The following is a 22915-nucleotide window of genomic DNA, read 5'->3' as shown; positions in this document are numbered from 1 at the left end:
TTGGGATGGGCGTTAGGCAGAGCAGCAGCCTCCCCATGCTTTGAATCCCAGATTCACGGGTGACCTAACACGTCCTTTCTCTCCTTATTTTCTAGCTGGAGCCCCCGGAAGTGGACCAAGACTCCCAGTCTCATGCCAGTGTCTCCTGGGTCGTGGACCCCAAACAGGACTCCAAGCGGACCCTCAGCACTAAGTATGAGACCACTATCTTCTAAAGCAAACACACCCCGTGTCCACCCAGTCTAACCGTGCCTTTGCGATCTGATCTGTCCGCTCTAAACCCCCTCTCCCTCCAGCTGCTCGCACTGAGCCCCGCGTAGGCACTACGTCAATGGCAGCAGCACTTAGGAGACTGTAGACTTAAAAACCGGCTTTTGTACCCGATCACTGCTGAACACTGTGAATTCTCCTTACTCGGAAACAAGGGTAACACGCTGATAGGTATCCGTGAGGCGGGAGGTACAGGGGGTGCAGGCTGGGGAACCGGAGCTCTGGAGCCAGGAAGCCTCCGGCCGTTGTCGCGTCTTTCCCCTCGCTCTGGCACTGTGAATCCCTGGGGCAATGTGACACCCCCAGGCCTTTTCTTTTCTATTTCACCTTCTTCTCCTTGGACTGATGGAGACCTCTTGTCTCTGCGGTGCACTCCCTCCTCCTCCACCCTCTCCTTCCCGACTGAGCCACGGCTGCGTACTGTTAAGTGAACTCACCCCTCTTCTTACCTGCCGTTCGAATCGACACTAACCACTGTGATGCTGTCTGCAAATAACACACGTTCACTAGACTGCCTCACGGGGACCCTTGCCCACAGTCTCTCCCTGTGAAGCCTGAAGCAGAAAACCTGCTCTGATGGGAGCATTGGTTCAGGCCGGGTTTGATCGTTCCCACTGTGAGCTCCGTCCCCCTCAGAAGTGAACTGAGGTTCTGGTTTCATGCATTTCATCCCTTGTAGGATTCTTTCCCCCCCCCATAGTCCTGTTTACACTCACCAATCTTCAGAGCTATGGGCATAGTTCTCACTTTGCAGATTATAAAGAGGTTAAGCTTTTAAAGGCACATGTTGTTAGCCCGTGCTGGGAAGGAAAGGTGTTGGAGGGGCTGGACACTGTGCTGCTCAAGCAGATGGAGCTCTGCGGTGTTGAGCAGACTTACTTTTTTGCCAAAGGGAGAAATGGAATTGAAATCAGTCTGCTGCTGATCCCAGAGCTTGTTTTCAGCCTACAAGCCATTGCACAGTGAGGGCTATAGGGATCTTGAAACATCTGTCACCTTCCATCCTTGAGAGCAAGGATTTCACTCGGAAGTGGCCCTTGCATCAGGGGGCCAGAAGCAGCTTTTTCTGGCTGCTTCTCAAGTGCATATGTTTTTCCTCTGGGAAAATGTCCCTATTTCAGTGTAGAAATGTTACTTTCTCAGTAGAAGCAGCTTTAAATTCCAGACTATGAGTGGGAATCGTTTGCATAGGATGGCAGAGCAACTGTCACAGGCCAGAGCAGAGTCTGGGAATGCTGTTACGGTGGTGAAAGCCCCTATGAGCCATCCGTGGCCTGCTCTTGGTTCCTTCACTTGTGTTTGCAAAGCTCACTGAGCTCAAACTGAGGAGGAGGAGGATTTGATGACTCTACAGCACCGGGAGGCAGAATTCCTGACCCCCTGCTGCTGCTCTCGGAGTTGCTGTGTCCAAGCAATGGCACCTGTCGGTTTCCCCGTGTAGGAGATGGGGATGTACTTCTCTCTAAGGGTGGAAGGCTCCTTGTGTTTGCAGAGCAGTTTGAAGACCCTTTAGTGAAAGGCTCTGTGACTTCCACGACATGGCAGTAACCCTCCAGCGCTCTCCTCAGAGGTGAAGTCTGAAACTTCAGACTCAAAGCACAGCTGGTTCCTGGACCCCCCCAGCTCCTCGCAGGAGAGGGCTGAGCAGATGGGGCTGTGGCTGTGTGGTAGTTGGGCTGCACAGAACTCGCTGACGTGCACCCTGGTGTGAGTGAACTCACTGTGGGTTTCACACCTTGGCAAAACCCCCTCACAGCCCAGTTCTGGAGAGGTGCTGGTGCTGGTGGGTTTGTATTGGAGAGCTGTGAAGAAAGGTGGGCAGCAGCTCCCTGCTCACCTCTGTGTGACGTGTCTGGTGGGCACCTTAGAAATGGGGAGGAGGGCACACTCGGATCCCCAGTAAAGCTCCATGTCCACATAACAGAATTTACCCCAAATCTTCTTTGGTCGTCACCAGTTGGCATCAGTGGGGAGGTCACAATAGCAGCCCTGGGTTATTGCACCTGGTATTTAGGGGCTAGAAGCAGCTTGTCTGAGTTTAGAGCTGTTGCCTCAAAGCTTCTCTTTCCCCAGACTTGTGGTGAAATCTGATGTTTCAAAATCTTGATTCAGCTCTTTCTCAGGAGTGAATTTGATCTCCCAAGTCATTTGTGGCTTAATAGCACTGAGCAGCAAACTGACTTCAAAATGAGGGCTAGGCTGGTAAGAACCCAAGTGAGAGGAATAAAAAGATTGTCCTAGAGAAAAAGGAAGGCTCAGCCTAGTGCATGTATTTCACATGCCGAGGAGCCTCTTGCCACAGAGCAAATACTCCTCTGCTTAAAGACCCCTGAAGCAGAGGTTGAACTGCAGCTGCCTGAAGTGCTGCAGGACCATCCTGCCAGCCACAGTGTGGTGTACAGCAGAATATTGCTGCATCTGATGTGCTGTGAGAGGCTGGGGCTGGGTTTGAACAGCATCTTTCCAAGCTGTAAAGGAGCCCTGGGGGTTTCTGTATCCTTCAAAGAGAAACAGGATTGGTGTGGTAGTGCAGTTTCTATGTGTAAGTATTTACCATGCCATAGCCCACCTATACGCCTGACTCTAGAGGGTCTGAGCTCTTGCATCTCCCCTGCTCTCAGCAGGTTCCTCAGCACCTCCCACACTGGGTCACCACAGCATGTGCCTTCCTAAGGGTGACCATCCAAACCCAGCTGGGATCACAGGCAGCTCTGCCCCCGCTGTGTGTCCATAACCCTCACGGTTGTGTCGCATCCTGGCCATGAGCCTCATCTTTCCCAGCTCTTGTGTTTTATGACTCAGAAATCATTCATTCCATTATCTTCCTTTCTGTTTGCCTCTGCAAAGCTGAGCTCCGGGCAGCTGTCTCCTACCACGGACATGTAGTAACGGGGCAGAGACCTAAGAAGCAGTGGCCTGCTGACACGAAGATCATCTCCATCTGGTGTCTGCCTTGGAGTTGGGTGCATGGCTGCTCAGTGAGGGCTCCCAAAGCAGAGGGGGGAAAAGGGATCCCAGGCACCAGCTGAGGAAAGCAGCTCTCTCCATGTCTAGCAAAGGGAAGCTGAGACTTCTGAGAGCGATATCACCTTTTCTAGCTCGACACAAATGTTTTTCAACCTGTTTCTTTAATAATGTGCAAAAATGATGCAGAGCAAATCCAGTTCACAGTTTAAATGTAGCACTGCAGGTATTTTGGTGAGGAAAAAACCAATAGATATCCTTATTTACTGAGAATCCACGCAGCCCTGAGTACACTAGGGAGTCTTAGTGGTGGGAGTGGTGTGCACATCTCTAACGGTACTTACATTGCTTCAGTTCTGGGTGAACAGTAGAGAATGCCAAATTCCTGGAAATCACTTCCTCCAGTGTGAGAAGTCTGGCAGGGGAAGTGCAAGTGGAAACAACTTAAGGAGTCTGCAAAGGATCTTTCACCCCAGAGTGGTTGTGGCCAAGTCTGACGATGGTACAGAGTTTGCTTCCCTTCCAGAGAACTCTTGCATTGCAATACTTGATGCTTCTATGGCAAGGACACAATTTCTTCCCATTTTTCCGCACTGAACCCCTGGAGATGAGTCCCTTCTCCAGTCTCGTGTGCACCTGAGTTGGTTTTAAATGCAGTTGTGCCCTGAAGGGTTGAGGGGTTGGGGTTTTTTAAAGTCTATTCAATTGTGATTTAGCACTTTTTTGATACTAGCTTGTTATTTAATTAGTGCAACCGATTCAGAAGGTGAACAAATAAGGAGTTAAATTTTGGGCATTACACTGAAACGGTCCATACACCAGGAGAAATCAGACCAACCTGAGGATGGCTCAGCCCCCATCTCAGTCCGGGATCCCCAAAACCGCCATCTCAAAGGTGCCATTACTTTTCTTCCCAATCAGCAGGGTATAACAGCAGTTTGGGCTGTGACTGATGTGTCTTCACACAGCACTGACTGATCCCCTCAAGGGAGAGGTGTTAAAATGTGATTTTCATTCTTCAGACACACAAATGTAGCACAGCACGTGTGTAACCTTGACAGGCATTATGATGGTTGGGGATGTGGTACCTGCTGCTTTACTCTGATGGTATGCCCAGATAATTCCTGTTTAACTCCAGTTGCTGCTGTATGTCAGGATTTCATTTAGTCTCTCTAGCCAGTGAGGCAGAGAGAGATGATCCGTAATCCCAAGGGCATAGACCTGTAAATGATAAGGAGGGGGAAGTGGAGATGATTATTTTTTAAGTTGATGAATTTAGGAAACCTAACATTCCTTGTTCTGCATATGTTGCATTCATACTGGTGTTAAGTGTAAATATTTGGTGTGTTGGCAACAAGTCTTTTTGGAGAGATTGCAAATTGAACCTCTGCTTGGGAGGAGGGACAGCTTTCTTTTTACTTGCATGAGCTTTTTGAAGGTTGGCTTGGAGGTGACGTGGTGATGAAGACTCCAATCTTCAGGGGACTGTGCTTAGTGACCCTGGTGGTCCTTTCCAGTCCTGTGTGTGATCCTGTGGTTGTCTTTAGTGATCCAACAGTTCTTTAGCCAGATACTCTCTTTCTCACTCCATAAACAAAGCAGTTGTTTTGGCAGTGCATATTCCCCTTCTATTTCAATGGGTCTTCTCAAGGTACCTGCATGCTGGAGACAGATCCTGGACCATGCCAGTCCCTGACTCCCAGTCATGTTATCCCACCCATTGCACAGTATTCTGCCTCTTCCTCCCTCCAGGGTTTTATGGTATCTGGGAGGAAAGTGCCCTAAATTTCTGGTGCTGAATATGACTTTTGACTCAAAATGCATCTGCTGTATTTTCTGCCTGGAAAAGGTGGTGCTGCCCTGGGCCTCAGTCCCCTTTTTTAAGGACAGATTGTGGTTTACAGAGTTTGGATTGTGCACGGCATGAGTCCAGGCTGAGAACTCAAGATAAGTAACTGAGATGCAAAGTTGTCCTTTTTTATATAGGAGGGGATGAACTTTTTTGGTTTGTTTGGTTTGGGTTGTTTTTTTTTTCCCCCCAGATTGAAGCTGCTTTATCCTTTTTAATTTTATACTTACAAGGAAAAACAAAAAGTTGTTCAGCTTCCATTGAACTTGCTTTGGGATTGTTCTTTTATGAAGAAATTATGCAACTTTGGTGGGGTATGTGCCTGTCCCCTCACAGGGAGAAGATGCAGCAGCTTCCTGGCTGTACCTCTAGTGACAAGTCTGCACCTTCACAAGGCTGCTGAGACACAGACCAGATGCCAAATAGTCCCTCTGAACCCACCCCGTTCTGTGGGCAGCTGAAGTGGAGGCAATTGCTCTAATGCTCCTTCCACTGCACTTCAGCAGTTTCTAGCAGCACAGTTTCCCCTAGCTTCCTTCTGCTGATGTTGTTTCCATGCAGTCAGACCTTTATTTTAGAGGTGTTTGCAACACTCTTGTTGCTAAAGGTCTCCCTTTTATGTTTCCTATTGGCATTACTTCCTGTATTTTTTCATTTTCCCAAAAGAAAGTACCTGTGCTGCTCTTGCAAAGTCAATCTAGCTCAAACATTTTTCTTACCCATGGAAGAATAACCTGAGATTCCCTAAGAGGGCAGAGAACACTCACGTTCAGTTTGCAATGTAGTCATTTTTGCTAATTGTGATGTATGGCAGTGGGACTGATTTGTACTACAAATGTTATTTAATCTGTCTGTATTTTGATACTTGAATTTCCTTTTATTTCCTGTATATACAATTGTTAATCTGTTCAAATTTGTCTGAATTTTGGAACATCTTGTGGTACCAAACATAACCAATCTGTGCAACAACATAGACTGACCTCACTACAACAAGGCGAGAGTGTAAATATTTCTGGGCTTCCAGCAGTCGTTTTGTTGTTTTCAGAATTGTACAACTTAGAACAGACTGAATTAATAAACCAACTTAGACACGTGTTGCCCTCTTGTCACTGTGACCTACCCCACGGTGACACCAAAGGCTCCTGTTCTTCTGTGTTCCAGCAACGCTGTTCCTGTCCTCAGCCAACAGACCCGACCTGTGAAGGTAAGAGAAGAGGGGGTGAGGGGTGGCAGATTTGTGGGGTTTGATTGGGTGAGTCCAGCACCTGTGCTTCTCCACTTTGTAAATCCAAGGAAAGGGGAAGCATTGGAGCACTGCACAGAGCTGACATCTGGTGAGCCCAACATAAGAAGGACATGGAGCTGTTGGAGCAAGGCCAGAGGAGGCCATGAGGACGCTCAGGGGCTGGAGCACCTCCTGTATGGAGCCAGGCTGAGAACACTGGGGCTGTTCAGCCTGGAGAAGAGAAGCTGCAGGGAGACCTCAGAGCAGCTTCCAGTGTCTGAAGGGGGCTACAAGGATGCTGGAGAAAGACTCTTCATCAGGGACTGCAGTGATAGGACAAGGGGTGATGGGTTCAGACTGAAACAGGGGAAGTTCAGGTTAGATCTAAAGCAAGAAGTTGCCTGCTGTGAGGGTGCTGAGGCGCTGGCACAGGGTGCCCAGAGAAGCTGTGGCTGCCCCATCCCTGGCAGTGTTCAAGGCCAGGTTGGACACAGGGGCTTGGAGCAAGCTGCTCTATGGAAGGGGTCCCTGCCTGTGGCAGGGGTTGGAGCTGGAGGAGCTTTAAGGTCCCTTCAACCCAAACCAGTCTGGGATTCTGTGATGCACTCTGGTTGTGGAAGCAGAGCAAAGGGCACTGAAGCTGGGAGCAGTCCTGCTGTAGTTGAGTGGTGTGGAATGGGGAGTGGTGCCTGCTGGGCAGTTGTTTCATTTGGCTGAAGCTGCTCTGTCTGCACTTAGTCATAATGACCCCAAATATTGGGTGTCATTATTTTGAGACAAATGCATTATTTATGTGTAAGAACACATCCACTGGTTCTGTTCAAGATCTCCAGCCCCTTTGGGTATGGTGAGAAATGTTCATTTTTACCCCCATTACTGTGCATCTGGAAGGATTGTTCCATTGGGACTGAGAGGACCCTCATTTACTAATGATGAACAGTGAAATCACAGCAGCCAGTGGTTCGTGTGACAGCAGCCATTGAGTTTAGTGTTTACCCAGCAGAGATCTTGAGCTTGCCAACAAATAGGACATTTTCATGATGTAAAATTAGAGCAAGAAATCTAGACAGGTTAAAGTTCCCATTTTCATGTCAAGTGAAATCTGGCTGATGTGAAATACTAAATACACCAGGGATTGCTAAATTTATACCATATGTTCCATTTCTAATAATTCAGTCAGGTTTTCAAGCTAACATTGAACCATATTGAGCAGATTTAATGATTTTAAATACCATGTGGCCTTATCAAATGCAAACAGCATCCCTGGGCTGTGACTAAAGCTTCAGCAAAGTAGGTTACAGGCCCATGGCAGAATTAACACCTTGAATTAAAACAGCCTGAGCTCCTCTGCAGCTTTATCAGCTCCACATCCTGTTGTCTTCCCCACCAAACAGTGGCAGGTTTGGGGGAAAAAGCAGCACTACGGTTTGTAGTTGGGAGGTTTATTCAGATACAGACACGCAGAGTCGCTGCATGGTGGTAATGCTGGTCCCTGTGGATTTGTCCAGTTGGTTTTTACAATCTGAGGCATGATTTGAGATACTGTGGGAGAAAGTGTTCCACCTCTGCCAGGTGGTGAAGATGATCAGAAAGAATCCACTTCGAGTCTGGTTCTGCATCTGGGAGAAGCACCTTCATGAGTATTCCTGAGTGGTGAGGTCCAGACCCCTGCCTGTTGTGGTGGATCACACTTCCAAACCTGCTCCCAGCTTCCCACAGCTCTTCCTGAACAGAACCAAGGCTCTTCAGGAAATCTTTCTGCACTCTGTCCATCAGGGGAAATGAAAAGGCAGAGGAAGGAATGAATTTGCTGCTCTGTAGGGAGAGGAAGTAAGCAAACAAAACTAAATCTACAGTCAGCACAGGAAGCTTCCTTGTGCAGTCAAGAGTAGATCTGAAGGCAGCCCCGTTGTGGTGGGATGTTGTGGACAAGTAACACAGTGGGTGGATTCAGGGACAGTGGATTAATGTATTCCTCTTCCATTTGGAAGCAGCTGGAAGAGCCTCCAGCACAGGAACCAAGGTGGAACATGTGACACACGGAGAGTACTCGAGTACCAGGGGCACATGCCTGGAGTTCACTCTGCAGCTGCACTAAGGAAGGCTGTCACTGGGGGGACTGCTGAAGGGCTTCACCATGGTCAGAGCCATCAAACCTCACGTTAAAGTGGAGCAGGTCAACAGTAAAGATTCTTCACCCACCGTGAGAGCTTTTGTACTGCACTGAATTGTTGAGCATCTTCAAAGGGAAATGGAATACAGAACTCCAGAGCCTGGGATTTATCTTGCCTGCCACAGCAGCAGTTTGAAATGGAAAGCATGCAAGGACCTTGCTGAGGAGCACAGAGCTGACATTCAACTATCAGCTACTTCAGATGTTCCTGCACTTGAAGTGAGTATGTGGAAAATGTTGATGGAGGCCAAAAGTACAGGCAAGACACGGGTTTGATTTTTAGACACAAAAGGGGACAGGCTCTCTAGTTCGTGCCACCCCATGGTGAGTCAGTGCCATCACCCGCTGCCCAGCCTGTAGTTTATCAAGGTTTGGTTTAGGTTATTAATCCAGCTTTCTGAACTACATCAAAACTACATCAAAACAAACCTGCTCTGACATGGGAAGAAGAAACCCAAATAAACACTGGCAGAGTCCACATGGGCTGGGAAGGATATTTGACTAGATGAAGCAGTGGGCAGGAAGAGCCGCACCTTATTTTCATAGCTGATAAAAGCTGGTCTTCCATGTGGAAATAATCTTTCTGTAGCGTACAGGCTGCCTGTGGCACTGCATTCTCAGTTAGCATTCTGAATACTAATATAAGGTCAAAGTAAGCAGCTCTTACCCAAAGCATTTGAATAAATATTTTGATGGAGTAGCATTTCAGGGCAGCTGAATACCAGCACTGCTCTCTCTAGGGATAAATAGTATTTAAAGATCTTAGCATGGTGCTTTACTACAGCCAGTGATTAAGTACTCACTCTGCATCCTGGCCTGAAGATTGCAACACTGCCTAGAAACGGAGCTTGCGCTTGGGCCTGTTTAGCTTTTAGCAGGGAAGGGAGGATTTAAGAGATTTCCCAAAGCAATTACTGTTTGGAAGCATTTCAGGGTGGAACAGGAAAATCAAGGCAGTTTCTAAACCAAGTTTCCCTGACCCACCTCTCCTGTTCAGACTACGTGGAGGGGCCAGACACCAAACTTAGTCTAGACCTGTCCTGTATGCTCCAGGGTAATCAGTCTAAACCGAAATTGTGGCCTACGAGTGCAAAGTGGCTTCAAGTTAGACTTTAGCTCAGAGACTCACCAATGATGTGCTGGGCTGTGTTGTCGTTGTCTGCAATGCTTTTTATCTGACCTGTCAGGGAAGTGTGTATCGGGGTGAAAGCAGAGTAACCCAGCTGAGGGAGTCCTGCTGACCTCCTGGAGCACGTGGTCACAATGTCTTCTAAAGCTTCTTTATCCCTAAATCATACGAAGGTACCTGTGCTCTGGCCACAGCTCAGATTGGTTGGGGAAGGGGGCTTCTCCATGTGCCTGTGGAGTGTCACCACAGCCAGCTAGCTGGGGTGACCAACATTTAGCCAGAGCTCTGTGAACTAAGCCTCCCTTCCTGGCTCTTTGGCAAGCATTAGGCTGCCCTGCGGCTGACCCATGAAACGCTGATCAGCACTACTCATTTTTCCCCTCTGATCAAAAGGGGATCATTGCTCTAGAGTTAACTCCCAACTAAAAACACTGGCTGGCCTCCTCTACTCCTTGCAGTAGTCCTGGCTGTTATTTGGATCTCAGATTCTCTTCCGTGCCCAGAGGAGATTCTTGCCACTTCTCCCACAAGCAACCAGTGCCCGCATACTCATTCTTCTCCTGGAAAACTCAAAGTAACCTACCTGGTACTCTTGTACCTTCCAGGAGGACCTTTGTTACCCTTTTTAGCCTAGATACAAACCCAGGTAAGCTACATAAGGTGCTTCACAGATGCCTCTGGTCACTAGCAGGACTGCGGCTATGATGGCAAGCTCATTCACCTGCACTTGTACATCCTGCCTGATCCATAAGCAGTGCCTGTGATCAGAAACCAAATGAGCCTGTGGGTGTGGAAACAGCAGCTGTGGTAACCTGGCAGATCTCAAGCCACGGAGCAGAGCTGCAACACCCCCATGAAGCTGAGTGGAAAGCAGCTGCCTGGCAGCAGGGAGGTTTAGTTTTGTGAACCATCCAATTGTTTCACAGAGGGAAAACCCATGTGTAATGCTTCATGGTGTAGAGGGGACAGAGATTCTGGCAGTTCATCCTATAGAAAATGCAGAAGCTGTAAAGGCATTCAAGCACTTTTCCTACCTCAGGGTATTCCTTTTGCCCAGGCTCCCAGCAGAGCAGATTCATGTATCCTCAGTTTAGCATGGATGCAAGACTAGGCAAAGTTGTGCTACTGGTGGCTGTGGTGTGGTGGCTGCAAAGAGGACATGGACACTTCTGCTGCTGCTCGTCACAGCCACACTCTCGTGTAATCCAGGTTATCTGCAGTGGGGTAACGGCAGTGGATGTTTGCAAGGACAGACTGGTCAGGCTAAGTCAGTAAGAAGCAGGTATGCCATGCTGCAGGCTGAAGGGGGGGTGTGTGTGGAGGGAATGGCTTGCACCACCAGTGACACACAGTATTCATGTCCTGTTGCCAGGACATGGGGTTAGGCTACTGTGGAGAACAGTATATTGGATAGAGGCCTTCAGTCTCCAAAAAGCACTGTTAATGGAGTCTGATGAATGAGAGAAGCAGACAGAAATCCTCTATAGCCTAGCAAAAAAGATGTCTAGATCAAATGCAGGATTTCCTTTTTAAATCTGCCTCCTAACATCATTTGCTCACTCCTCTAAGGATCTCAAAACACTTTAAACTCCTCAGAACTTACAGTTCCTCCTGAGAAAGCTATTAGCTCTGACTTATGCATGCAGAAACTGAAGCACTCTAAGTAACTTCTTTTCTGTGAGGTGTTAGTAAAAAGCCTTGAGGAAGGGACCCAAGAGTCCTCCAGCTCTTAGAAGCACTTCTCTCATCTGTTACTGAGCACATGATGAAAGCATCAGCTTTGGAATACTTAGGTTCCCTTCTAATGCTTTAATAACTCTTGTAGAAGGAGCAGGTCTCCTCTCCCTTCCCCAGTGACTTACTAGGCAGCTTATCCAAGAGTTCCTAGAATTTCTTCTGTTCATACTGGACAATGTGGTCTTGCAAATGAGAGCAGATGCTCTGGATGGTAAATTCAGCATAGCCATTTTCATCAGGCCCAGCAGCGGAAAATCTCCCTGGGGTGAGACACAGTGAATTGAAGGTTTAATACTGGGGTAAATGCTGTAACTGGGGACGTTTTAGAATGCTGACAAAGGAGAATTTAGATCCTCTGACTTGATTCCATTTTCTTACAAAAGGTTGTTCAGTCTAAATGGAGTGGTCCTCAAAAATTACTCTCCAGTCTGGCTTCACAGCTGGTTGTGCCACGGCACAATGACAGCAGGACCTGCCCAAAGAACCAGCAGTCTCCTTTTGCTCCAGGAACTCCACAGTTCTCCAGAGTTGCTCAACAGGAATTGAGGTTGGCCTTGCCTGGAGCCTAAGGTAACTACTGGGAACACAACTTCTGGGCCACACTGTTGCTTAAAGCTTGGCTCTAATGACTCACTTCAGGATGCCTGGCTACAGTTTCCAATCTTGCAAAACCTCCTTTACCTGCATGAAAGAGGAGTTATCTCTCTGGCGGTTAATGGAAAATCACAGACTGAAAAAGCAAACTATATGCCTCTTCATGCCCTGTTAGGACGTGTGTCTCTAAGTGCTAAACTGTGTTCTTACTACATTGTACACTTATTTAAGTAGATATTTATTTGAGTAGATACAGCCCCTCTTATACTTAAAAAGATGCCTTTGTAGAGAGAATTGCAATTTTTCTTTGGCAGACACTATACCAGGAAGGGCCTACAGCTGTTACTGTAACCAACAGCTCAAACAAAAGCTTTCCATTCTTTTGGTAGATTGTGTTTTAAAGACCTGGGACCAGAGAATGAGTTTCCTTCTCAGGCAGGTTTCAAAAGGTGCAGTTGTGTCTCCCTAGAAATTACATGGAGCCTGCTTTCTCCTCCCTCTTACACATGGTCACATAGGAACATCGGATGTGAGGGTGACGTGGTGATTCAGAGAAGACAGTCTAAGGCAACCATCTTCTCTGGGCCAGGAACAACCCCACTCATCTGCTGCAGCAGCTGGATTGGCCAGGGAGCTGGTCCTCCACGCTGTTCCAACAGGCTTTGTGCACGGTCTCCTTCGCTGGGTTTTCCAGGCTAAGAGCGGAGGGGACGGGGTTTCTGTTAACACCAAACTCAGGAACTGTTTGATGGAACCGTTCCTCTTGGGTTTTATTGCGGTTCATGCCTTTGAGTGTTCCCTTCTCTTAGTCTTTACTCCTAACAGGCAGCAATACACCTCACCTGTCTCTAACTCGCAGAAATCTTCCTCAACTTCAGTTTTCTAAAGTGGGCTCCTTCCTTTCAGCCCTGTTCACAGCACCCAGCACCCATCCTGTCTTAACGGAGGGGTGAGAACAGCATGGCATTTTCCTAGGAAACTCCCCAAGCCCTCAGAGAAGATCAACAGAACGTTTCTCTGTGTTTGCTGTGAGCATCAGTCACTTGAACAGACCTTCAGCTACATGCAGACACCTCAGGGGCGATCTCCAGCAAAAAGTCTGCTTTCTTCATGGCACAGTCACAGCTTATGCAGGTGAAGCCTCTAAATCTTTCAATATTCGTCTTATCTGACATCATCGTTATGAACTTCTTAGTAAATCACAAAGCAATGAGTAAACCAAGCTCCAACGTATCTTCTTGTTTTAATATATTGCAGGAGCCACCTTATTTTCTTGTTACTTCTCCTGTCACTGCCACAGTCAGATCCCTGGAACCGTACCGCGACGGAGAAAAGCCGAGCCTGAACATTCACTCACACTCACACCCAACGTGCCTGGGAGCGCCGCCCGCAGCTTGCAGCCACCGTCCAGCGGCACTGCAGGCGCAGCGCTCAGCCTGGGAGCCTCACCGGTTACTCCGGATGGAGGAGGGCGAGTCCGAGCGAGGAAGGGACGGAACGCTGGCGAGGGAGAAGTTCAGCACCGGCCCTGCGCAGCCGCTGGGGCCGAGGGCAGCTCTCTCTCACACACAGCCCGCTCCGTGCACCGGCACCGGGACCCGCCTCGTCCTCCTGCTCCCGCGGAGCGCGGCTGACACCTAGTGACGGCGGGCCGCGGGGCTCCCGCTCCGCCGCAGATGTTAACGCCACCCCGGGATTTAGCCCTGGTCAAGCTCTGCGCGCAGGGAGACCCCCAGGCCCCGCTTCCACCCCTTCCCCGTACCGGCAGCTCCGGGTCTCGCTCATGGCGGGCCGGACCCACGGCCCTCCCCTCACGGAGCCGCCATCGGCCCGCCACAGCTTCAAACGGGACCGAGCCACGGCGCGACGGGCGGGGGGGGGAAAGGGGCGAGCCCGCTGCCGTGGGCCGGGGGATGCCCGGTACCCAGCAGCGCTCCGAGGGCTCCGCGCAGGGCGCTGCCGCCTCCTGGGTGCGGCCTCGCTGACGGAGCTCGCCGGGTCGAACACCCCCGCGCCGGCGGCTTTGGGCCGTCCCGCAACGGGGAAAGGGCGCAAGCGGCGGGGTCCGGCTCCCCCCTCCCTCCCGAATGGGACGCGCCGGGCGCCGGGCAGAGGCGGCGCGGTGGGACTGGCCCATTGCAGGCGGGGGGGCAGGAGGCCGGGAGGAGAAGGGCGGGCCCGGGCTTCCCTCCTCGCCCTCGCCATTGCCGTGCGCCCTATGGGCGGGAGCTGCGAGCGAGCCGGGCGGCCTCGGTCTGCCCAGCGGGGCTGAGCCGAAGGGCAGCGGCGGCTGTACCCGGCTGCCCTCGCTCCCCAGCAAGGGCAGCAGAGCCCCCGTGGCCCGCGGGCTGCGGCCGAGCGGCCTCGTACGTGAAGGCTGTGAGGGCTGTGGCTCAGCGGCTGACAGGGTGTTGAAACCAGACGGGCCTGAGGGAGAGGTGGAAGGGGGGGCGGCAGAGCTGGAGAGGCTCCAGGGCTCGCAGCGCTGAAACATCCTTCCTTCTTGCGTTGGTCACCTGGGTTTGCCCGGTTTTCCTCCCTGTGGACCCAGAAAGCAGTGGCTGACTGCACTGCCGTAACCGTGCCTCGACTGCACCGGCACTGGGATTAAACCTTCCAGAGGGCAAAACGCCCGGTCTGGGAGGAGGCTCCTTGTGCACCGATAAACAAGTTGCCCTTTTTCTCCTTCCCAGCATTTCTTTTCCTCTAAATGCGTTTCCTCAGGACCCAGTAACACCAACTTGTGCAGTCAGGGGTGGAGCCGGGAAGCTCTGGGGCACCATGGGGCAGGGTCTCGCCATGGCCCCGGCTCCACGCACACGGTGACCTGCGCTCAGCCCCGTGTGTGCAAGGGACAGGCATGAGAACCGGCGCGCTGGGGAGCTGGGGCCTTGATCCACCCCTTGTAAAGCAGGCCTGGCACAGCTCCGGGCTCCAAAGCCTGTGAAAGCCTTCAGATGTCCGGGTGCTGTGGCCGGGGAGCTGCCGAGGATGAAAGGCGCAGGACTGGCGCTCCGTGGGAGCAGGGACGAGGCCGCTCCCACCCGTAATGAGTTGCAGGTTCCCAGGCAGGCTGTGTGCCCACCACCGCGGCTCCCAGCCTGCTGCCCCTGCACAGCAAAGGGTCCCAGGTGGGTTTAAAGGTTTTAAGGAGCTGCCGGCATTGCACAGGGTTTGCGGCAAGATACGGGTGCAATTAATGCAGTTCAGCTGCTGAGTTGCAACGCTTTTAGCTGTCATAAGTGATTGAATGCTGGGAGTAGCCATAGCCTGAAACTCTGTCTGCCCTGTTGTGTCCCTGCAGCACAAGGCTGTGTCAGAGTGATCTTAAACCATGGCTCTTCCCTGTGAGGGTGCTGAGGCGCTGGCACAGGGTGCCCAGAGAAGCTGTGGCTGCCCCATCCCTGGCAGTGTTCAAGGCCAGGTTGGACACAGGGGCTTGGAGCAAGCTGCTCTGGTGGAAGGGGTCCCTGCCCATGGCAGGGGTTGGAGCTGGAGGAGCTTTAAGGTTCCTTCCACTCAACCCAGTCTGGGATTCTGTTTTCCTCAAGCCCCCAGGGAGCTCTGAAAGTCACCCCATCAAAGAGCAGTATGGGAAAACTGCTTGGCTTGGGCAGCACTGCAGCTACATCAGCTAATGACTGGTCCTTGGCTGGGGGGAGGATGCTGCTGAGATATGACCTCGGGAAACCACCCATCCCAGCTTTTTCCTCTCACTTGAAGCACTCCAGGGCCTGACCGGTGTGCTCAGTTTGCCCTGTCCCCAGAGGGAATTCACCTCCTCCCGAATAGAAAGCTATGTGGTGGAGTAGCACAAGCCTCAGCACAGCTTTCCATGCACTGTGCAGGCAGGTGGACCCAAGGTTTGGGTGTGGGTTTGATTTAGTTTAACTGTGCTCCCAAGAGAACACGTCTCAGTGCAGCCCTGGGCAGAAGCAGGGCTGGCTGCTCACCATGCACAAGCTGGCAATTGTTGTGTCAGACTTTCCAAAGATACCATGTATGTGATGATGCCTTGGAGAGGCAACTGCAGCAGCTTTTGGTGGCTCCTGCATGGAAAACTGAACATCAGGAGAAGGCAATGGGGCTCTGTGCATGTGAAGCATCCATGTGTGGGTTCCTCCCAAAGAGCTCCTACACCTACAAACAGGGGCACAAAGAGGCTTTGAGGGGTGGTTGCTCTGCTCAAAGCCACAGGACGGGGCAGGAAAGCAACTGGTCATGAGAAATAAACCCAGGAAAGCTCATTGTGGGACCAGGCTGGCCCAGATCCTACCCAGGAACTCCCCCCAGTGCTCCCTGTTCAGCTTTGCACAGTGCCGGACCCTTCTGCTCCTTTCTGCTGCTCAGCCTCGTGTGAGGAAGGTGAGGGTGGGGAAATAGCATTTACAGAGAATAAGACAGCACAGCTCTTGAGATGACTTCGAATTGCTCACATCTACCTGTGTCAGTGCGGGGCCCGCCACTCCCAGCCTGAATCCTGATCCCAGAGGATGCAACTGTATATATTTAAATATACATGCATTTTCCCTGCATGTATTTCCCTTCCCAAGTGACTGGTGACACGAACTGTAATAGCAGACTATTTGTAATGCATTTCCTACAGATTTCTGCAAGGGAATCTGGTTCCTGGGTGGTTTTAACTTGCCACAAAGGCACAAGACCTCAGGAGCACTGGTAATAGGCAGGGTGGGTTCTTTTTAATCTACTGTTTTAATGAGCTCCATCCATCTTTCTGATTAGATTAATCTCATTTATTTCAGCCAAGCCATCCAGCTGAAATCCCAACAGAGGAAATGGGGATTTTGAGTCTTTCAGGGTGAGGGTTTGAGTACCAGGCAGCCAACTCCACATGGACATTTGCAGTTTGCCCTTTTATCATCTCACAAGTTTGTAAACCTGATGATCACATTGGAAAGGGACCATCCAAGCTCTGATCCTGTCTGCATCACCCACACCATCAATTATATGCTCTGGAGAGCCCATGTGTCTCTCCTCTGCTCTTTTTGAGCAACTTCCCTAAGAAAACAAAACCAACCTAGCAGGGAGGGCTCAGCTTTCCAAAACAGCTCCCATTTTCCCTACAGGAGCAGAGATAGCTCCATGGCTGGAGCATCTTCTCCAATGGAATGGCTACGCTTCTGCAAACCCACCACCATGACCCCACCAGGCACAGTGAGGCAGCAGAGGGTGGGAAGGTTCCACTTGTTCAAACAAGCTGCAGCCCGTGGAAAGGGAAATGGTGTTTTGGTTTAAAAGCTGCTGTTGATTTTTCAAGCCTGACAAATGTGAAAGTCTCCATTTAGAGGAGTCAAACCAGCAGTGAAATGGGTCCCTATCTGCACACCCACACACTGATGGAGGCAGCTGAAAGCAAACTTCCTGCTGAGTCCTGGTCCGGATCACCTACAAGCGCAGTGCACCAAGCTGTGAGCAGCCACCCGGCCGTGGAAGGTTCTCTGCAAACATGCAAACCCTGTCCCAGCATGAGAGGTAAAGCCCAGTTGGTGTTACAGCCCCTCACTTCCAAAAAGTGGAGCTTGGAGCCTACAAGCTACAGCTTTGGCTCCGCTATGAGGAAAGCAATCAGGGGGAAGGGCAGAAAACGTTATCAGGGAGGATGTGGAGGGCAGAGCCTGGAGTTTTCCTCTGCCCCATCAGCCAAGAAAGCTGATTTTGCAGGAGCCCCTGGGATTGTTTTTGTGCTGGATGCTGGTGCATCTGGGAGCAGACAGCTGGATCCTGAGGAGCTCACAGCTTCCCTGCAGGTGAATGAAGTGGTGTTATCCACCTTGTCCAGGTGAGAAGGTGCTGTGGTGTTGGGTCTGCTGTAGCCTGATTTTGGTTTGATCCCTTTGGAGAGGTATCTGCTGCAGTGATGGCTCCGGGGTGGGTGTGCAAGGTGTCTACGTGCTGTAACACACCACATGCTTCACCAGTGACTACAGCATCTATTCATTCCCTTCTCCAAAGCTGGTGTGTGACCTTTTCCGTGAGACAACCCATACACATGAGCTGGCTGTTGCCACCTCAGTCACGACACCCATGTCCAAGCCATGGGGACTGGCCACTTTGAGCAAACCATCACCCATCCTGCCCAGCCTCTGCGGCCAGCTCCTCATCTTGGGGCATTTCACAGTGATCTCGTCATCCATATACTTAGGGGATGGGTTGGTGCTGGGTAAACTGAGGCTGGGAGAGGTTTGGCTTGTGGTCACATGGGCAGTCTGACTGGAGCCCAGGTGTCGTGGCTGGATGATGTGCATGGATCCAGGGAGATGCTCCGTGTGCTTTCACCCATTTGGACATCCCAGGACCCAGAATCAGTTTTGGGCCTCATGTGCTGGCTCTCGGTAATCACATTTGCTGACTTCACTTAATTATCTGAGTACTCAGTGCAGAGCTCATCTGGTGACGCTGTGGTATGGGGAGGCCCAAACCACACACAGTGCTCAGGGAAGGATTTTGATCCCTAAAAAAATAACAAGTTCAAAGGTGGGTTTTGGCTTAATGCGGTTTATCTAAATTGCTTGATGTTTGTTAATCTGGATTAATACAAATGCTCTTGGAATGGCTGCTTGGGGAAGGGTTTGCTCTGCTGTTGGGAAGAGGACAGGCTTTCCTAGAAGTGAAAGACCAGAAAAAGAAGCAAGAGCCAGGTCCTGGCTGGTGCTGAGTGTGCGTGAGCCCTGTGAACAGGGCAAGGCTGTTTCTATCTCTGTTGTCCAAGGGGTCCCTCAGCACCCCCATACACTAAGGACCGATCAACTTCCCCTCTGCCAGCAGAGGATTAATCACCCTCTTCTCTCTGGGGTGATGTGAACCCCTCTTTTGGCAGTGGTTGGCACAATTAGTGAACGTGAAGGTAAACTGGAGGTCAAGCCCAGATTTGAAGGTGGTGGTGGCTGGCGTGAGCATGACCCAGAAGCCATGTGATGTGGGTGACGTCCTGGAGAAGCAGGTGATCTCCCCGTCCTCCCCTTTCCAGAGGCTGGGATTAGGAGAGATTTTACAGCTGACTGCCCAGCCTCATGTTAAGTTTAGGTTTGCAATGGCTCAGCCCCCCTGGCCCCTTGTCAGGAAGGACTTTTGGGTCTTTTATGGCCATTTTGCATGTCAGCAGGGCAGTTCATGCCTGCCAGGGACCTGACTGTGGGAGGGATCATCCCTCTGCCATCTGTAGGGACCTCTTCCCACCTTGAGAACAGGCAGAGAAATACCCAGCGTGGAAACTGGGACTCATGGAAGGGGATCTCAAAGCCCAGCACTCTGGAGAGGATTGTCTCATGCTTGTGCATTCACTTGGGATCAGAGTGCACTTTTGTGTCCCACAGAAGGCTTCTTGTGCAGCCTCAGGCTGGTCCTTGCACCTTGAAGCTTGTTTTTTTCCCATGCAATGAGGAGAGCAACCTTTTCCATCAGCTGCCTGTGACCAAGGATGCTCGGGTGCCATGAGGAGAGGGCAGACATCCATTGGGTCAGCTCCATGAAGGATCCAGCTCTCGGCAGCCACAAGCAGCAGCAGCAGGAAAGCAAAGTGCTTCTGCTGAGCTGAAATGGAAGTTGTAAGTGGGACCTGATCACTGCCCAAAAGCCAAAGGACTCCCTCCTCCTCCTCCTCCCCTGCCCCAGTGCAAACAGCAGATTAACAATTTATTTGACGTGTTGTGGCCGGTTGGTTTCTTCACCCACTCCCCTGATCAGAGGGAATAAACGTTGCAGTGTGCAAGAATGTTCATTTCAGGTGAGGGTAAATATAGAAAGGAAAACCTGCTGAGAGCAAGCCATTTATTTCTGCGTTTGGAAGCCTCTGCTCATAAACAGGCAGTCATAGCCATTTGGAAAATCCCAGCGTGGTTTCCTTGGCCATCCCAGAAGAACATTTACTTTCCTGTAGGTTAAGAAGTTCGTTTTAAATTAAAAAAAATAATAAAATAATGGCATCTCCCAGCCGCCCCCGGGGGTTCAGGGCTTGTTGACACACTGAGGCTGCTCTGTTCTCACGTGAAACTGCTCCAGTGCAGGATCACAGAGATCCTGTAGGGCTTTCCCAGCTGGCAGTGCTGTGGGGGAACCTTGTTTTTTGGGTTCCCCTTGTTTCCACAGCTTATCATAGAATGGTTTGGGTTGGAAAGGACCTTAAGATCATTTAGTTCCAACCCCTGCCACGGGCAGGGACCCCTTCCATAGAGCAGCTTGCTCCAAGCCCCTGTGTCCAACCTGGCCTTGAACACTGCCAGGGATGGGGCAGCCACAGCTTGTCTGGGCACCCTGTGCCAGCGCCTCAGCACCCTCACAGGGAAGAGCTTCTGCCTTAGATCCAACCTGAACTTGCCCTGTTTCAGTCTGAACCCATCATCCCTTGTCCTATTGCTACAGTCCCTGATGAAGATTCCCTCTCCAGCATCCTTGGAGCCCCCTTCAGATATTGGAAAGCTGCTTGTGTTGGGCTTGGGATTTTGTCAGACCTTTTACCCATGTGTAGGGTTAGAATACCCAGGTTTTGGGGGTGCTGGTGGTGAGGATGCAGTGTGGTACTTGTAGGGATCTCAAGAGTCCTGTGCTTGGGAGGCTGGGCCAAACGGATGATCCTGTCACACTGAGCTTGTGCTGGACCAGAAAACATCTGAGGGTTTTGGGAGAGTGTGCCAAAGACAAGAGGAGAGTGTGGACCGCAGGAGCATCCATCAAACAAGCCAACAGCCAGGGTAAGCCTGTGGCGCGCTGCTGCAGCAGCATGGGAGAGACACTCCAAAATGGCATCATAGGAGGGGGGTGAGGAAGGTCTTGCCCAGGCCCTGCATCCCTCCTCTATCCTGAAAGCAGCGCTAAGGAAAACCATGTGGGGAGAGCAGCCAGCTTGAATTGGACGGCTGCCCCACGGCTGCTCTCCGTGGCTGGCACCGGCCAAGCAGGAGCCAGCTCCCAGCTCTGAAGTTTCCTGCAGTCAATAAGGGTCTCTCCGTGTTTTCCACAGGCTCTGGATTTGGCTCGGGTTTGCCTTGGTTTCCGAAGGCAAGAGGCAGTTAAGTCTCTTGGAAGAATGAATTAATTAGCAAATGCCTTTGGTCAGGTCAGTGCCCTCGAGTAAAAGCGTGTTTCATGCTTTAAAGCAGAGCCTCTGCATGCAGGTAAGCTTTAAAAAGCTTGTATTACCCTCAGTATTTTAAGAGTTTCACATACATCATCCTGGAGGAACCCTTTCTAAAAAAAAAGGAGGAAAAAAGCCTCCCCCAAGCGTGGTGTTGACTCTAAGGTAGCATTTGTATAAGTAACATAATATTGACGCAGTTGGCTGAGGTCTGGCTGGGGCTGTTGGAAATAAACTGCTGCCTTGTTAAATTGTCACTGGAAATGCAAGTGGGAAAAGGACTCACATCTTACACATAAAATGCTGCTTTACTACAGCAGGAAAAAACTCAGGAATTAATAGGTCTCCTTCTGCTCGAGGGTGTTGGATTTAACCCCGAGTAAGATTCATAAACTATTTTAAGGAGAGAAGTGCTACTTTTAAACACTTGTGTCTGGGTCCTGGAGTTAAAGTGGTGTCACTGGTGCTGAGTTAACCCTAAAGTCCTCATATGCTGGCCCCGGGATCATGCAGACGCAGATAGTGCTCTTGTGGAATATACAGACACATCAGCACCTGATAAGCGTGTGTGAGTTTGGTTTTGATGAGTACCGAGTACAATGTGTTCCAGCAGCCTGTGTCAGAAATGTTTCAGGCCTCAGATGCTTCAGCTTTGAAGCAGCTCTTCCCTGTGAGGGTGCTGAGGCGCTGGCACAGGGTGCCCGGAGAAGCTGTGGCTGCCCCATCCCTGGCAGTGTTCAAGGCCAGGTTGGACGGGGTTGGAGTAATCTGCTCTCATGTGAGTTGTTCCTGCCTGTGGCAGGGGGGTGAAAATGGTGATCTTAAGGTCCTTTCCAACACAAACTATTCTATGATTCAACCTGAACCCTGAGCTTGATTTTGTGTGTAGGACATGAAATGCATTTAAAACACTTGTTCCAAAGCTGTGCCTGGGCTGAACATGAAGCAGACACAGAGTGTTGCTGAATCTACCTGGAGGGTGATCCAGTGCACCCCAAAAGACTCCTTTTGATTTCAGTAGCTCTAAGAGCTATTATCAGGCTATCTTCCATGGGAAATGTGATTAACAGAGCTTTAACGAGGGATCTATCACTTTCCTTTCTACCCAAAGCCCCTTCCTTCTCCACCCACATCCTGCTGATGTGCCAGTTGACATACATGTGCTCATAGAAAAGGAGGATGCGATAAAAGCCATATGGAGCATGGAGCAAGTCAGTGGCATGGGGTCCAACTCACCAGTGTAATTATACATGCTCCAGTATGATTTCCCAGTAATTATTCTGGAATAAACCCCTACCTATTTCTGTAAGAGCTTATGTCACTTGGAAAGCTGTTATAAATTCAGCTGGAGAAAGGGACCCTTATTCTGGGGTAAGTGTGGTTAGTGGTTAGCTGGGAATAGGGCTATTCCTGGTGCTGCCATCGAGCTTCCTGGTGACGCTGGTTAGGTCACCTCACCTCAGTGTGTGTCACCTTCTGCTGCAGACTGGGAATTACAAACAAGGGCACTTTGGGAAGCTCCGTGACACTGGAAAAAAGGTGTCAGAGGGTGACAGGCAGACATTTAGTGGGACTTGGGGCTTTTTTATCCACATTGGAGGCATCTTGATAAAACTGGGCTTTGGGGGAAATGAAGGATGAAGCCGGGAGCTGGTGATAGGGGCTGGTGGCGTCAGTCAAGTCCATGCTGTTGGTGTGTTACAGAGAATACTGTTTTCCTCCCTGTTTTTAAAATAGTCTATTTTGTTCTGAGTTCTAGACCACAGCCTCACTAGGGCATCAAAATGTCTCTGCTGCTGTCTTCTTGTGCCAGCTTCTTCTAGTGTGCAGTGTCAGGATACGGTACCAGCACCCATCACCCGAACTGCTGGGTGCTCTGGGTG

General features: G+C 50.5%; 2 protein-coding genes across 9 annotated transcripts in view; one reads left to right on the top strand and one right to left on the bottom strand.

Annotated features, from left to right (window-relative positions):
- Positions 1-20071, top strand: part of ANKS1A (ankyrin repeat and sterile alpha motif domain containing 1A) — a 125149-nt gene extending 105078 nt beyond the window's left edge. For 3 of the 8 annotated variants that reach the window (XM_061442582.1, XM_061442589.1, XM_061442585.1), the window contains one exon: positions 96-6177. In XM_061442582.1, coding sequence (XP_061298566.1) covers positions 96-215 — 120 coding nt within the window. In that variant the 3' untranslated portion in view covers positions 216-6177. Of the gene's footprint in view, positions 1-95; positions 6178-16704; positions 16761-17028 lie in introns of those variants that run through there. The other 5 variants (XM_061442584.1, XM_061442588.1, XM_061442583.1 and 2 more) reach the window with 3 other exon arrangements.
- Positions 7729-14435, bottom strand: TCP11 (t-complex 11). The gene is given in 12 exon segments (XM_061442500.1): positions 7729-7873; positions 7909-8070; positions 8072-8123; positions 9611-9768; positions 10190-10277; positions 10280-10350; positions 10352-10368; positions 10645-10744; positions 10746-10824; positions 11473-11565; positions 11568-11607; positions 13704-14435. Coding segments are annotated over 12 exon segments (1737 nt in total).
- Positions 20072-22915: the final 2844 nt, after the last annotated feature.

The sequence above is a fragment of the Pezoporus flaviventris genome, unplaced genomic scaffold (assembly GCF_033815535.1).
Source record: "Pezoporus flaviventris isolate CSIRO_AGI_PZ_B2104156 unplaced genomic scaffold, CSIRO_AGI_Pfla_v1 ptg000228l, whole genome shotgun sequence".
Taxonomy (NCBI): Eukaryota; Metazoa; Chordata; class Aves; order Psittaciformes; family Psittacidae; genus Pezoporus; species Pezoporus flaviventris.
The sequence above is the reverse complement of the archived record's forward strand: the minus strand, read 5'-3'. Positions and strand labels throughout refer to the sequence as shown.